The sequence below is a fragment of the Ornithorhynchus anatinus genome, chromosome 3 (assembly GCF_004115215.2).
Source record: "Ornithorhynchus anatinus isolate Pmale09 chromosome 3, mOrnAna1.pri.v4, whole genome shotgun sequence".
NCBI classification, from domain to species: Eukaryota; Metazoa; Chordata; class Mammalia; order Monotremata; family Ornithorhynchidae; genus Ornithorhynchus; species Ornithorhynchus anatinus.
In genome coordinates, this window is record NC_041730.1 from 141920668 (window position 1) to 141933661 (window position 12994).

At 48.2% G+C, this 12994-nt stretch overlaps 1 protein-coding gene across 1 annotated transcript in view; it reads left to right on the forward strand.

The window, feature by feature from the left end:
- Window positions 1-12708, forward strand: part of CHST15 (carbohydrate sulfotransferase 15) — a 31514-nt gene extending 18806 nt beyond the window's left edge. The window contains exons 5-7 of the mRNA XM_029060471.2: window positions 3253-3409; window positions 7336-7483; window positions 10022-12708. Of these exons, the coding sequence (XP_028916304.1) occupies window positions 3253-3409; window positions 7336-7483; window positions 10022-10215 (499 nt within the window). The 3' untranslated portion in view covers window positions 10216-12708. The remainder of the gene's footprint in view (window positions 1-3252; window positions 3410-7335; window positions 7484-10021) is intronic.
- Window positions 12709-12994: the final 286 nt, after the last annotated feature.

Genomic DNA, 12994 nt, shown 5'->3' on the forward strand with positions numbered 1-12994 from the left:
TCTACCAACTTTATTATATTGTACTCTGCCAAGCACTTCATATAGTGCTTGGCAGAAGCAGGGAAGCAGCGTGGCTCAGTGGAAAGAGCCTGGGCTTTGGAATCAGAGCTCATGAGTTCGAATCCCAGCTCTGCCACCTGTCAGCTGTGTGACTGTGGGCAAGTCACTTAACTTCTCTGTGCCTCAGTTACCTCATCTGTAAAATGAGGATGAAGACTGTGAGCCCCACGTGGGACAACCTGATTCCCCTGTGTCTACCCCAGCGCTTAGAACAGTGCTCTGCACATAGTAAGCGCTTAACAAATACCAACATTATAGTGCTCAGCCCACAGTAAGGGCTCAGTAAGTATGATTGATCGATTTGCTTGATTGATTGATTCTCCATTTGGTCTCCATGCCCAGCCTATTACCTCTTGAAGCCCAAATCGCTGCTCAAAACTTCCTTCTCCACTGAATTTAACCCAGGAAAGCAGTGTGGCCTAGTGGAAAAAGTCCATGCCTGGGAGTCAGAGGACCTGGGTTCTAATCCAGGATTACCCCTAATCCTCTAGATGTAAACATGTTGTGGGCGGGGAATGTATCTGTTATATTATACTCTTTGAAATGCGTAATACAATGCTCTGCACACGGTGAGCGGTCAATAAATCCGATTGACTGACTGACTAATCAGTCCCGGCTCTACCACTTACCAGCTGTGAGACCTTGGGCAAGTCACTTTTTTATGGTATTTGTTAAGTACTTGCTATATGCCAGGCACTGTACTAAGTGCCGGGGTAGATACAAGCTAATCTGGTTGGACACAGTCCATGTCCCACATGGGGCTCACGGTATTAATTCCCATTGTACAGTTGAGGTCATGGAGAAGCTAAGTGACTTGTTTAAGGTCACCTGGCAGACAAGTGGAGGAAACAGGATTAGAACCAAGGTCCTTCTGACTTTTTTTATGGATTTGTTAAGCACATACTACGTGTCAGTGTGCTAAGCATTGGGGTAGGTACAAGTTAATTAGGTCAGACACAGACCCTGTTCCACCTGGGGCTCACAGTCTAGGAAGGAGAAGAGGTATCCCCATTTTATAGTTGAGGAACTGAGGTACAGAGAAGTTAAGTGACTTGCCCAAGGTCACACTGCAAGCAGTTAGCAGAGCTGGGATTAGAACCCATGGCCTTCTGACTCCCAAGCCTGTGCTCGTTCCACTAGGCCATGCTGCTCCTGAACATATTTAGTTTGGTGTGACATCCAGGTTGAGATGTCCTGAAGGTAGGAGAAAATGTGAGGGAGCAGAGAAGGTGAGAGGACAGGATTGGGCATGTAGATTTGGTTGAAGCCATGGGAGTGAATGAGTTTTCCAGTTGACTGAGTGTGGATGGAGAATAGAAGGGGCTCTAGAACTGAGTATTGCAGGACTAGAGACCATCCCCGTTGAAGCCCCGATTAAGCCCTCATTTCCCCTACTCCCTTCTGCATCACCTTTGCACTCGGATATTTAACGCCTTCATATTCTGCCCATGTGTGCTGTGGTGACCGTAGGCAAGTCACTTTGTTTCTCTGGGCCTCAGTTATCTGTAAAAGATGGGGATAAGAGTGTGAGCCCCATATGGCACAGGGACTGTGTACATCCTGATTAACTTGACTCTACCCCAGTGCTTAGAACAGTGCTTGGCACATAGTAAGCACTTAACAAGTACCATTATTATGTTCAACCCCTCTCTGCACACAGCACTTACATCCATCATCATCATCATCAAATACCATAGAGTCATTTCCGATCCACAGCAACTTTATGGATTTATCCATAGAGTTTTCACTTACATCCATATCCGTAATTTATTTATATTAATGTCTGTCTCCTCTTGGCTTCCCTCCTCTCCGATTCAGTCCTCTTACCCGATTAAGCCCTCTTTTATGATAATAATAATAATAATGATGGTATTTGTGAAGGGCTTACTATATGGCGAGCACTGTTCAAAGAGCTGGGGTAGATACAAGGTAATCAATCAGGTTGTCTCACTTGGGGCTCACAGTCGTAATCCCAATTTTACAGATGAAGTAAGTGAGGCACAGAGAAGTTAAGTGACTTACCCAAAGTCACACACCTGAAAAATGGCAAAACTGGGATTAGAACCCATGACCTCTGACTCCCAAGTCCATGCTCTTTCCACTAAGCCATGCTGCTTCCCTGGCTAGTTCTCCCTTCTGCACTGGGATCTGTGACCTTTGGGCATGTGGTATTTGCCCCACCCACAATCCCACAGCACTTACATGCATATCTTATATGTATTTAAAATAATTTATTTCTATTATTGTCTGTCTTTCCCTCTAGTGTGGAGGCTCATTTTGGGCAGGGAGTGAGTCTTTCGATCGTTATATTGTACTCTCCCAAGTGCTTAGTAGAGCGTTCTGCACATAGCAAGCCCTCAATAAATATCACTGATTGATAGTCTGTAAGCTCCCTGTGGGCAAGGACTGTGATTATCAATTCTGTTATATTGCCCTCTCTCATGTGCTTAGTATAGTACTCTTCACACAGTAAGCCCGCAGTCGATAAGTACCACCGATGGACTGAGTTCTCGGTACCGTGGGATTTGTCGGGAACCCCATGTCTCTATCATAGGAAAACAAAGACTCCAGAAGACTGTGGTTTCATAAATGACCACATTCTGGGAGCTCAAGCTGGTCCATCAGGGAAAGTGCATCCCCAGAAGCCACCTTAGACTGGGGACTCGGGACTCAGTGATGGGGAGGGAGCAGGGAGCGAGGGAGATAAGCAGGGTAGTCCCTCAGCTCTCTGCTGTGGGACCTTGGGCAAGTCATTTAACTTATTCATTCAATAGTATTTATTGAGCGCTTACTATGTGCAGAGCACTATACTAAGTGCTTGGAATGAACAAGTTGGCAACAGATAGAGACAGTCCCTGCCATTTGACGGGCTTACAGTCTAATCGGGGGAGACAGACAGACAAGAACAATGGCAATAAAACTTATGGGCCTCAGTTCCCTCATCTGTGAAATGGGGATCAAGATCATGAGCCTCATGTGGGACAGGGACTGTGTCCAACCTGATTGGCTTGTATCCATCCCAGCACTTAGAACAGTGCTTAATACACATAGAGCTTTACAAATACCATCATTATTAAAGTGGCAATCTTCCTGCCTCCAACCAGTTGATGGTTAGGCGCTGACTTTCACTTTTACCGGAAAGCGGCCACTTTGCATTCCACTCAGTGAGACATCTTTGCTTTTCATTTGCAGATTGTATTCAGACTATCTCTACTTTGCAAGCTCCAATAAATCTGCAGAGGACTTTCATGAAAAAGTGGCTGAATCCCTGCAGCTGTTTGGAAATTGCTTGTTGGAATATGCGTTGAGAGCCTGCGTCTACAACAACACACTTAACAACGCGATGCCGGTATGTATTCCCAGCTTCCTTTGCCGCTTTTAAGCAACAGCACATTTAGTCAGCAAGATCAGGGAGAAGCATGGTGTCGAGTTCTGCATACAAACCAGGGACGTGTTGAGTATGCAGTGCTGCCTACGGGTTCCCTCTGAGACATTAGAGAGAACACAGTTTTGGTGTCTGGGTCAGCCAAGCGTTTTGCGTCTTTGTCCCCCGTGGATTGTTGGCGGTTACAAGGCAAGAGTGCCACTGCAAGAGAGTACCAGTCTGGTTTTTCTGTAGCTGAGTGCAGATGACTGAGAGTGGATGTTCTGAGCGCAGGTGGGTTGGCAGTAAGACCAGGGAACGTCACTGATTCACCCCTAAGAGTCGATCAATCTGTCATTTCTTGAGCACTTACTGGATGCAGAGCACAGTCCTAAGCGCTTGGAAGGGTACAATACAAATGAGTCAGTAGACATGTTTCCTGCCCAGAAGGAAGCAGTGTGGCCTAGTGGATAGAGTACAGGTCTGGGAGTCGAAAGGGTCTGCATTGTAATCCTGGCTCCACCGCTTGTCTGCTGTGTGAACCATGGCAAGTCACTTCACTTCTCTGTGCCTCAATTACCTCATCTGTAAAATGGGGACAAAAACTGTGAGCCCATTGTGGGACAGGGACTGTGTCCAACCTGATTAGTTTGTATCTACCCCAGTGCTTATTATAGTCCTTGGCACATAGAAAGTGCTTAAAAAATAACATTAAAATTTTTTTTTTAATTAAAATATTTTTTTTTAAAAAAAAAGGACCTTTTTGTCTAGAATCCTTAGTCTCACGGCTTAGAATTCCCTCCCCATTTATATTTAGCAGATGGCCACTTCCTCTATCTTCAAAGCCCTACTCGAATCACATCACCTCCAAGGGGGCTTCTCTAACTAAGTCCTCATGTCCCCTCTTTGCCCTCCCTATGTATCGCCTATGCACTTAGGTCTGTAATCCTTTAGCATTTTGATTTCCACCTTACCCCACATGGCACTTAAGTACATAACCATCTCTAATTTATTTTAATGTCTATCTCCCCAACTTGTCTTGTAGGTCATGTCTACCTATTCTGCTGTACCGTAGTGTCCCAAGTGTTTAGTTAAGTACTGTCTACCCAACTGGCACTCACTAAATAGCACTGATTAATGGATTGATTGAATTCACTGGAAACGCTGCTGCTGGGGCCAGAAATAGAACCCAAGTCTTCCGACTCCCTGTCCCGGGCTGCATCCTCTTTGTGGCCATGAGGTGGGACTCGAATGTCCCTTGGAATTGGCATGTCATAAAGCCAAGTTTCATGGCAACTCTGCCAGCTGGGCCTCTGGATTGCTGAGTCGGGGGAAAGCCTAGTGACCGGAGACCCCTCCGGGACCAGCCCCCTGTCCCATCTCCCAGAAGCTTCTGCCTTACTGACATGAGTCATCCTCTTGGATCTGTGACCTTTGAACATTTGATATTTGCTCCAACCCAGCCCCACAGCACCGATGAACATATCTTTAAATTATATATTATAAATTACTTATTCATATTAATGTCTGCCTCCCCCTCTAGACTGTAAGGTCATTATGGGCAGGGAACATGTCTCCTAATTCTGTTGTACTGTACTCTTCCAAGTGCTCAGCACAGTGTTCTGCAAGTAGTAAATGCTCAATAGATACCTCTGCTTGATTGATGGGTCTAATGGCCCTGCTAAATGGCCCTTCTTTTCCTATTCTCAGATTTGGTCCCATGCTGCAGACTTTGAGGGCCATACTTAAAATTGAGATTCAAACCAAGGAGACAAGTCCTTGGCTCCCACCAGATCCTCCCGCAGTGACCCCAGCTCATATTCCCACATCAATCCTTATTTGGTGTCAACAGAATTCAGATGATGGCCAGCTATTTGTCAGGGACAGTGTGTGTGTGTGTGTGTGTGTGTGTGTGTGTGTGTGTGTGTGTGTGTATCTGGGGACTTTTATTCTTATAAAAAGATATAAACTCTAAGGTCAGTGGTTCCTCATTTCTCTTTAGATCACAAATGTACTGTGTACAGTGTACTGGGTGGGCTATAGAAGGAGAGAAGGGAGGTGAGGTAGGAGGGGGCAAGGGGATGGAGAGCTTTGAAGCCAAGAGTGAGGAGTTTTTGTTTCATGCGAAGGTCGATAGGCAACCACTGGAGGTTTTTGAGGAGGGGAGTGGCATGCCCAGAGCGTTTCTGTAGAAAGATAACCCGGGCAGGAGAATGAAGAATAGACTGGAGTGGGGAGAGACAGGAGGATGGGAGCTCATAAAGGCTGATGCAATAATCCAGTGGGGATATTATGAGAGCTTGTACCAGCAAGGTGACAGTTTGAATGGAGAGGAAAGGGCGGATCTTGGCGATATTGTGAAGGTGAGACCGGCAGGTTTTGGTGACAGATTGGATGTGTTGGGTGAATGGAGAGCAGAGTCAAGGATGACACCAAGGTTGCGGGCAAGTGAGACTGGAAGGATGGTTGCGCCGTCCACAGTGACGGGGAAGTCAGGGAGAGGAGAGGGTTGGGAGGGAAGATAAGGAGCTCAGCCTTGGACATGTAGCTCAGTCTTGAATAACTGCTTAAGGGGTACACAGGGAAGCAGCATGGTTCAGTGGAAAGAGCCTGGGCTTGGGAACCAGAGGTCATGGGTTTGAATCCCGGCTCTGCTGCTTGGCAGCTGTGTGACTGTGGGCAAGTCACTTCACTTCTCTGTCCCTCAGTTCCCTCATCTGTAAAATGGGGATTAAGACTGTGAGCCTCACGTGGGACAACCTGATGACCCTCTATCTCCCCCAGCGCTTAGAACAGTGCTCTGCACATAGTAAGCACTGAACAAATACCAACATTATTATTATTATTACATGCCCAAATGCAGAGTTGACATGGAATCAACCAGGCTAAACATCAAGTCCTTGAGGTCAGGGAATATGTCTACCAATTCTGTTATATTGTACTCTTCCAATTGGTAGTACAGTGCTCTACCCATGTTATGCACTAAAGAAATGCTTGATTGATTGATTGAGAGACAGAGGAAGGGAGAATGTGAAAAGTGGGGGTTTAGTCAGGAAGGCCTCTTGGAGAAGGCGTGATTGTAGAAGGGTTTTGAAGGTGGGTAGAGCATCAGGTCTCAGTGTCCATGTGGGGTAGATTCTAAGGGATCAGGAGCAACATTCAGCTTCTCCTCTAATTGCCGCCTCCCCACCCTACCCCACCCCATCCCTTATGCACAGAGAGTGTGACCTGGAAAGTGAAATGAAAGAACTACAGAAACTGAAAGCACTCTGTGTGCTTGGAAGTATTTTCCCAAATAGCTCGTGTGAAAGCATTTAGGTCCAGGTCTTGGCTAATCTGGTCCAGACTTTACCCATAGTTAGTACTCAGTCAATCAACATTATTTATTGAGCACTCATGATGTGCAGAGCACTCAACTAAGACCTTGGGAGCGTACAATGCAATGCAGTTAAAAGAACTGATCCCTGGGCTCAGGTAGTTTGCAAAGTATAAACATGATGCATAACTGTGTAGTGCATAGAGCAATGGCCTGGGAGTCAGAAAGTCACAGGTTCTAATCCCTGCTCCACCATTTGTCTGCTGTGTGATCTTGGGCAAGTCACTTCACTTCTCTATGCCTCAGTTACCTCATCTGTAAAATGGGGATTAAGACTGTGAGCCCCATGTGGGACGGGACTTTGTCCAACCTGATTTATTTGTATGCACCCCAGTTCTTGGTACAGCGCCTTGCACTTAATAATAAATACTATTATTATTATTTCTTATTATTCTTCCTACAAATGGATTTCCAAATCCACATCATTGATTATGGGCCAGTGTCTCCGGACACGGATTTCGTACTGTCTATGAAAAGTTTTTTCCAGAGTGGAAGGAGGAGAGAGAGTCACATCGTTTTTTCTCTTGGCTGTCAGGTGAGGCTGCAGGTGGGGCTGTATGCTGTTTATCTCCTGGACTGGCTGGCTATCTACGAGAAAGAGCAGATCCTGGTTTTGCGCCTGGAGGACCACGCGGCCAACGTCAGGCAAACCATGCACAAGGTCTTCCAGTTTCTGAATTTAGGTATGAGTTCTGGGCTGTGGTGAGGTGGAGGGGAGGGTGCTGCTCTCCCACCAGCTTCTGGTTGATTTTAGGCAATCATAATAATAATAACTGTGGTATTTATAAGTGCTTACTGTGTGCCAGGCACTATACTAAAGATTGGGGTAGATACAATGAAATCGGGGGCCACCTGGTCTGGGGCCCAGATGTACACCACTGGGAATAGTAATAATAAAAATAATAATAATGGTATTTGTTAATGCTTACTATGTGCTAGGCACTGTCCTAAGCACTGGATACAAGCAAATGGACTCACTCCCTGGCCTATAGTCTCAATGCCCATTTTACAGATGAGGTAACTGAGGCACAGAGAAGTGAAATGTCTTGCCCAAGCTCACGCAGCAGACAAGTGGTGGAGCCGGGATTAGAACCCGTGACCATCTGACTCCCAGGCCCGGGCTGTATCCACTACACCATGCTGCTTCTACGGGAAGCCCAGAGGCAGAGATGGCCGAGTGCCGGGCGGCACTTTGGGTGATATGTGGACCACCAGCAAGAATGCTTGAAATGAGAAAATGCTTGAAGCAGAGTGGTCTAGTGGAAAGAGCACAGAGCCAGAGGAATTGGATTATAATCCTGATTCTGCCACATACCTGCTGTGAGAATTTGAGCGAGTCACTTAACTTCTCTGTGCCTCAGTTATCTCATCTTTTATATGGGGATTCAATATCTGTTCTTCCTATTTAGACTGTAAGCCCCATATGGGACCTGATCAACTTGTATTTTTCCCAGTGTTTAGTATAGCGCTTGGCACATAGAAAGTGCCGGTGCTCATGATCTAATGGAGGAAACGGGCCGGCAGAAATTATTTCTACATTGTAGGAACAGGCAGGAGGACAAGGGAAGAGCAGGAAGTAGTGTGAGAGTTGCTACCAATCCCAGAAAGGTGCAATTTAGGGAGGCCTGGGACAACAGCTCATTTTTGGTCTCGTGCCTTCATTCCCACTCCCTATCAGAAGGGCTCAACATATGTGCGCAGAGCCACAGCCCACAGGACCGCAGGTCCGTATGCTGAGCACATGTCATCTGCAGACCTGGGCTTTTGTCTCTCTGCCGAGGAATATAACCCCTCCTGTGGCCCACTCCACATCTCCCTGCAAGGGTCCCGCCGGTGCACAGGTTTTGTGGCCTGTCATCGTTTGCCCGGTAAGTGATCCGTTCGCGGAGCCAGTCAGTGGTCGCTGCCGTCAGAGCCTGGGGCTCGTGGTAGGGCACGTCAGGACCTGCCATCCTAAGTTCACTGCTACCACGTGGTTGGGGTCCGGGACTCGGGTGCTGGGTGGAGGCGAGGGGTCCCCTCCCCAAGGTGGCGGGCCTGAGCGTGGAGGGGTGTTCTGCACAGAGTAAGCACTCAATAAATACCATTGTTTGATTCAGTCTGATTCAGGGAGTCAGGGGTCATGGGTTCTAATCCCAACTCCTCCACTTGTCAGCTGTGTGACTTTGGGCAAGTCACTTTAACTTCTCTGTGCCTCAGTTACCTCATCTGTAAAATGGGGATTAAGACTGTCAGCCCCACGTGGGACAACCTGATAACCTTGTATCTACCCCAGTGCTTAGAACACTGTTTGGCACATAGTAAGTGCTTAACAGATACCATTATTATTATTATTGATTGATGGATGGATGGATCGTGGACGGGACCATCGGTCCCATGGCAAGGGCAATCAAGCTCCTGCTTAGGTCCAGGGCCTCCGTCACTCCGGGCCGAGTGCTGGGGAGTCGGAGGGAAGGAAGGTGCTCATAGAGGGTCTGTGTCCAAGCTCCACTCGCCACCAGAGCCCAGACTCTGTGGGGTGGGGGTGGGGAGCCAGAGCCAGGGCTGCTGTATCTCTGCAGTTTCATGCAATCTCTTAAAAGATAACAGCGTGACCTCCCTCCTGCCTAGAATTTCCTCCCTCAGGCTTGGAACCTCCCTCCCCCTTCATATCCAACAGACCTCCGCTCTCCCCATCTTCAAAATCCTCCTAAAATCCCTTCTCCTCTAAGAGGCCTTCACTGTTGAAGCCCTTTTATTTCCCCTATCTGCCTGATCCTCCACAGTGACTGTATACTTGGCTCCTTCTTCAGTTTGGTACTCATCCCAACCCCACGGCTCTTATGTCCATATCTTTACACCATACTATTTCCCCACTCTGACATTTATTTTAATGTATCTCCCCCTGTAGATTGTAAGTTTGTTGTGGATAGAGTCCACAGATAAATAGAGCACTTAGTACAGGACTCTGCACACAGTAAGCACTCAATAAATGCCAGTGATCGAATGCAATCCCACTTTGGCCTTTTCTGCCCACCCCCCCAACATGTGTGAATTTTACTGTCCGGGTCATCTTCTGTGACTACGAAGGACAACTAGACACTAATCACTAGACAAAGAGTACTCATTTGCCATAGACATTCAGTAGCCTCTGGTCTTGCCAGGTGACCGAATTGAGTGAAATCTTGAAGCCGGGAAGTGGAGGGGGAAATGAACTGAAGCCATTGATCTCTGCCTCCCAGGACCCCTGGACCAGAAGCAGGAAGCCCTGGTCACCCGGAGTCCTGCTTCCAACACGCGACGGCCGGAGGACCGCAGCCTGGGACCCATGTGGCCGGTGACGAGGGAGATCCTCCTCGCCTTCTACCAGCCTTTCAACGCCAAGCTGGCCCAGGTCCTGGGCAGTGCTGCTTTCTTATGGAAAATGTCACCGTGAGGCAGTCGGGAGGGCAGGGGGCAGCCGCCGTGGCCCCACGTGAAGATGCTTCCATTTCTGAGTTCCATTTTCCCGTTGCGAGGAATGTGCTTCCTATCTCCTTGGCTGTCTGCATTCTGCGGGATGAAGCCCTCAGCGTCTCTACGAGTTGAATGTCCGGTGGTGATCATCTGACCCCTCCCCACAGCTCTCCCCTGCCCCCCACTCACCCAGTCACTGTCCCGTGCCTCCTCCCATGTTGGCAAAGGGAAGGAGGGAGGGAAAGCCCGGTAACGGTTCTCTGTGCCACACAGTTCTACTCGCTGGACCTCCCAACTCACTGCGAGATGAGTCCGAGCAGAACCGCCAGCCCCTGGCCGCCAGGCCCCAGGCACCAGGCTCACAACTTCCTTTCTTCTGTAACCTCTTTCTGTCCAAGCCCAGTTTTCGTTCACCCATTTCAAATCGGCAGTACCCCCCATTTCTTCGTTCTTTAGACAAAATATGTGTCCTTCCAGTCCTTAGACAGTTTAACTGAAGGACTGCCCTTGGGAAAGCTGCCTCCAGCACCTTCTTCCACCTACGTTCTGGACAGGCCCTGTTCTGATTTCCCAGGTAGCCGCTGGGATTTTTGCCTGGAGGAGCTAGTCGAATGCCTCAAAGGGGCAGGATGTGGAGAGCTGAGGGTCACAGGTGAGTGGGTGGGGGGGTGGGCAGGTGGGCCCCTCTGTTTGAAGCCCTCATCCATCACAGCGTGGGATGAGAAGAAGTGTTTCTGCAGGGTAGGTTGAGCAGCAGTGGTGGTAGGTGTTTTGGGAGGAGCTGTGCCTCACAGCTGAGCTGATCTGGGCATGAGTTAAGGAACCGGCTCTGCCTGGGATGGCTGGCTTCAGCTGCCAGGTGGTTTCTGGCCCCAGGCTCTTCCCAGCATCGTCCAGCCCCAGTGCTGCTCCCAGACTGCGTCCATCTGCTCCCAGGTCAGAGGCAAGGAGCCCGGCCCCACCAGCTGGGTTCGGATGGACGGTAGCAGGCCTGTGCCTGGTTCAGAGCCTGGGAGGCCAGAGGCAGCAGAAGAGGCAAGAAGCAAGGATGGAAACCAGAAACCCTGTTCTGACATGCCCGCATTTGGACCATGGAGTGCTACTTGGAGGGAGTAGTCACTGGAAGGTTTTGGAAAACAAAGTCTTTCCATTGAAGTAACGGTCCTCCCTAACCAGGACCTGGAAACCCAGAGTGTGGGGGGTGAGGGAGGGGAGGGCAGGGAGAGAGTGGGGTCTCTCCCCAGGAGTGATCCCCATCCCCAGAAAAGGTAAACAGGATCCAGTCCTGCCCATGACCATCAGCTGATGGGCCCGGGATCTCATTAGCTGGACTGTCTGACACAGACTGGCTCAGGGCCGACAGAACTGGTCAGTCGGTAGCATTTTTTGAGCACCTCCTGTGGGTACTGTTCTGTTCTGTGTGCTTGGGGGACTTGGTATCCCTGCCTTCAGGGAGCTGATAATCTAGCAGTGGGCGGGGAGGGAGATGGACACTAAAACAGGTTACAGATTAGAGGAAATAAGAGAGTTCAGAGATAAAGATCTGTTTGTAGGTGTCACGGTAGGGGTGCAAGGACCCAAGGGCTTAGGTGGAGTGGAAGTGCCGATGTGGGAGTTGGAAGATAGATAGTGTATGTTAGCAATCAGGGAAAACCACCTGGAGGAGATGAATCAGGGACACTAATCCCGAAGACCCTGGCAATATATGGATGTCCCGAGCAGCTCCACTCACCGCAATTGGCTTTGGAGAGCTGGCTGAGGAAAGACTTGATAGGGGAATGGTGGGAACACAGCCAGTCACTGTGTATATTTATTTGTACATGTGCATTTTTTTAAGTGGACCCATTTCTGTACTGATGTTGGCAGAGAGTCAACACTCTGAATATCTCTTTGACATTCACTTCTTGCCATGAAACTTACATACCTGTAAGTAAATATTTTGCTACAACACGTCCTGCAGTTCTAACGAGAGTTTTTCTTACGCACACCTATGCATGTGGAGAACATGTATTGAACTTCTGCTTCTTAAAGAAGCATTATTAAATTGTACTGTATCGGCTCTAGTATCGGTTAATTATAACTCCTTTTATATGCCAAGAATGCCCACATATCTGTACTGATACTGTTGAGATGTTCCAATCACGCTTTTCAAACATGTTAAAACAGATTCTTCTTTTCTCATTTAAGGCATAGTTCTTGTTTATAGCATTGTGAATTACTGGTTGAGCAGAACTGAATAAAACAATGAATCTCCAGCTTCTACTGTTAAACTGAAGGGAAATCGACCATTCCTTGTAACGTGGTGTTGGAGGTATTGTGAGTTGCCAAATGCCTTGTGCCGGTTTGGAAGTTATAATTGTCTGTTTGCATTAAGGTATGTTTGAGCCACAATCATTATTCTGTAGGTTCATTAATGTTTAACATCATTAAAAATGAATTCATGATTGCTGTCCAAATACAGCACACTGATTTATTTCAAGACAATGTGTATTATCGAGACAATGAAAAGGCTTTGATTGATAGACGCTAAACTCACATTCCTCGACAATCTCCTACTGGAGCCGTGTTGGTATCTGGAGTGTTGGTATCTGGAGTCCAGGAACGGGTGGTGTCTGTGCCTGGAGTTGGGGTGTGGAGCCTCATCGGTACTCTGAATTGGTGTACAGGTAGAGTCTGGGCCACGTTGACACCCGGAGTCGGGGTGCAGGTGGAGACTGTGCTGGAGTTGGGATGGGGGCCCATGTGATCCTCAGCCTGGG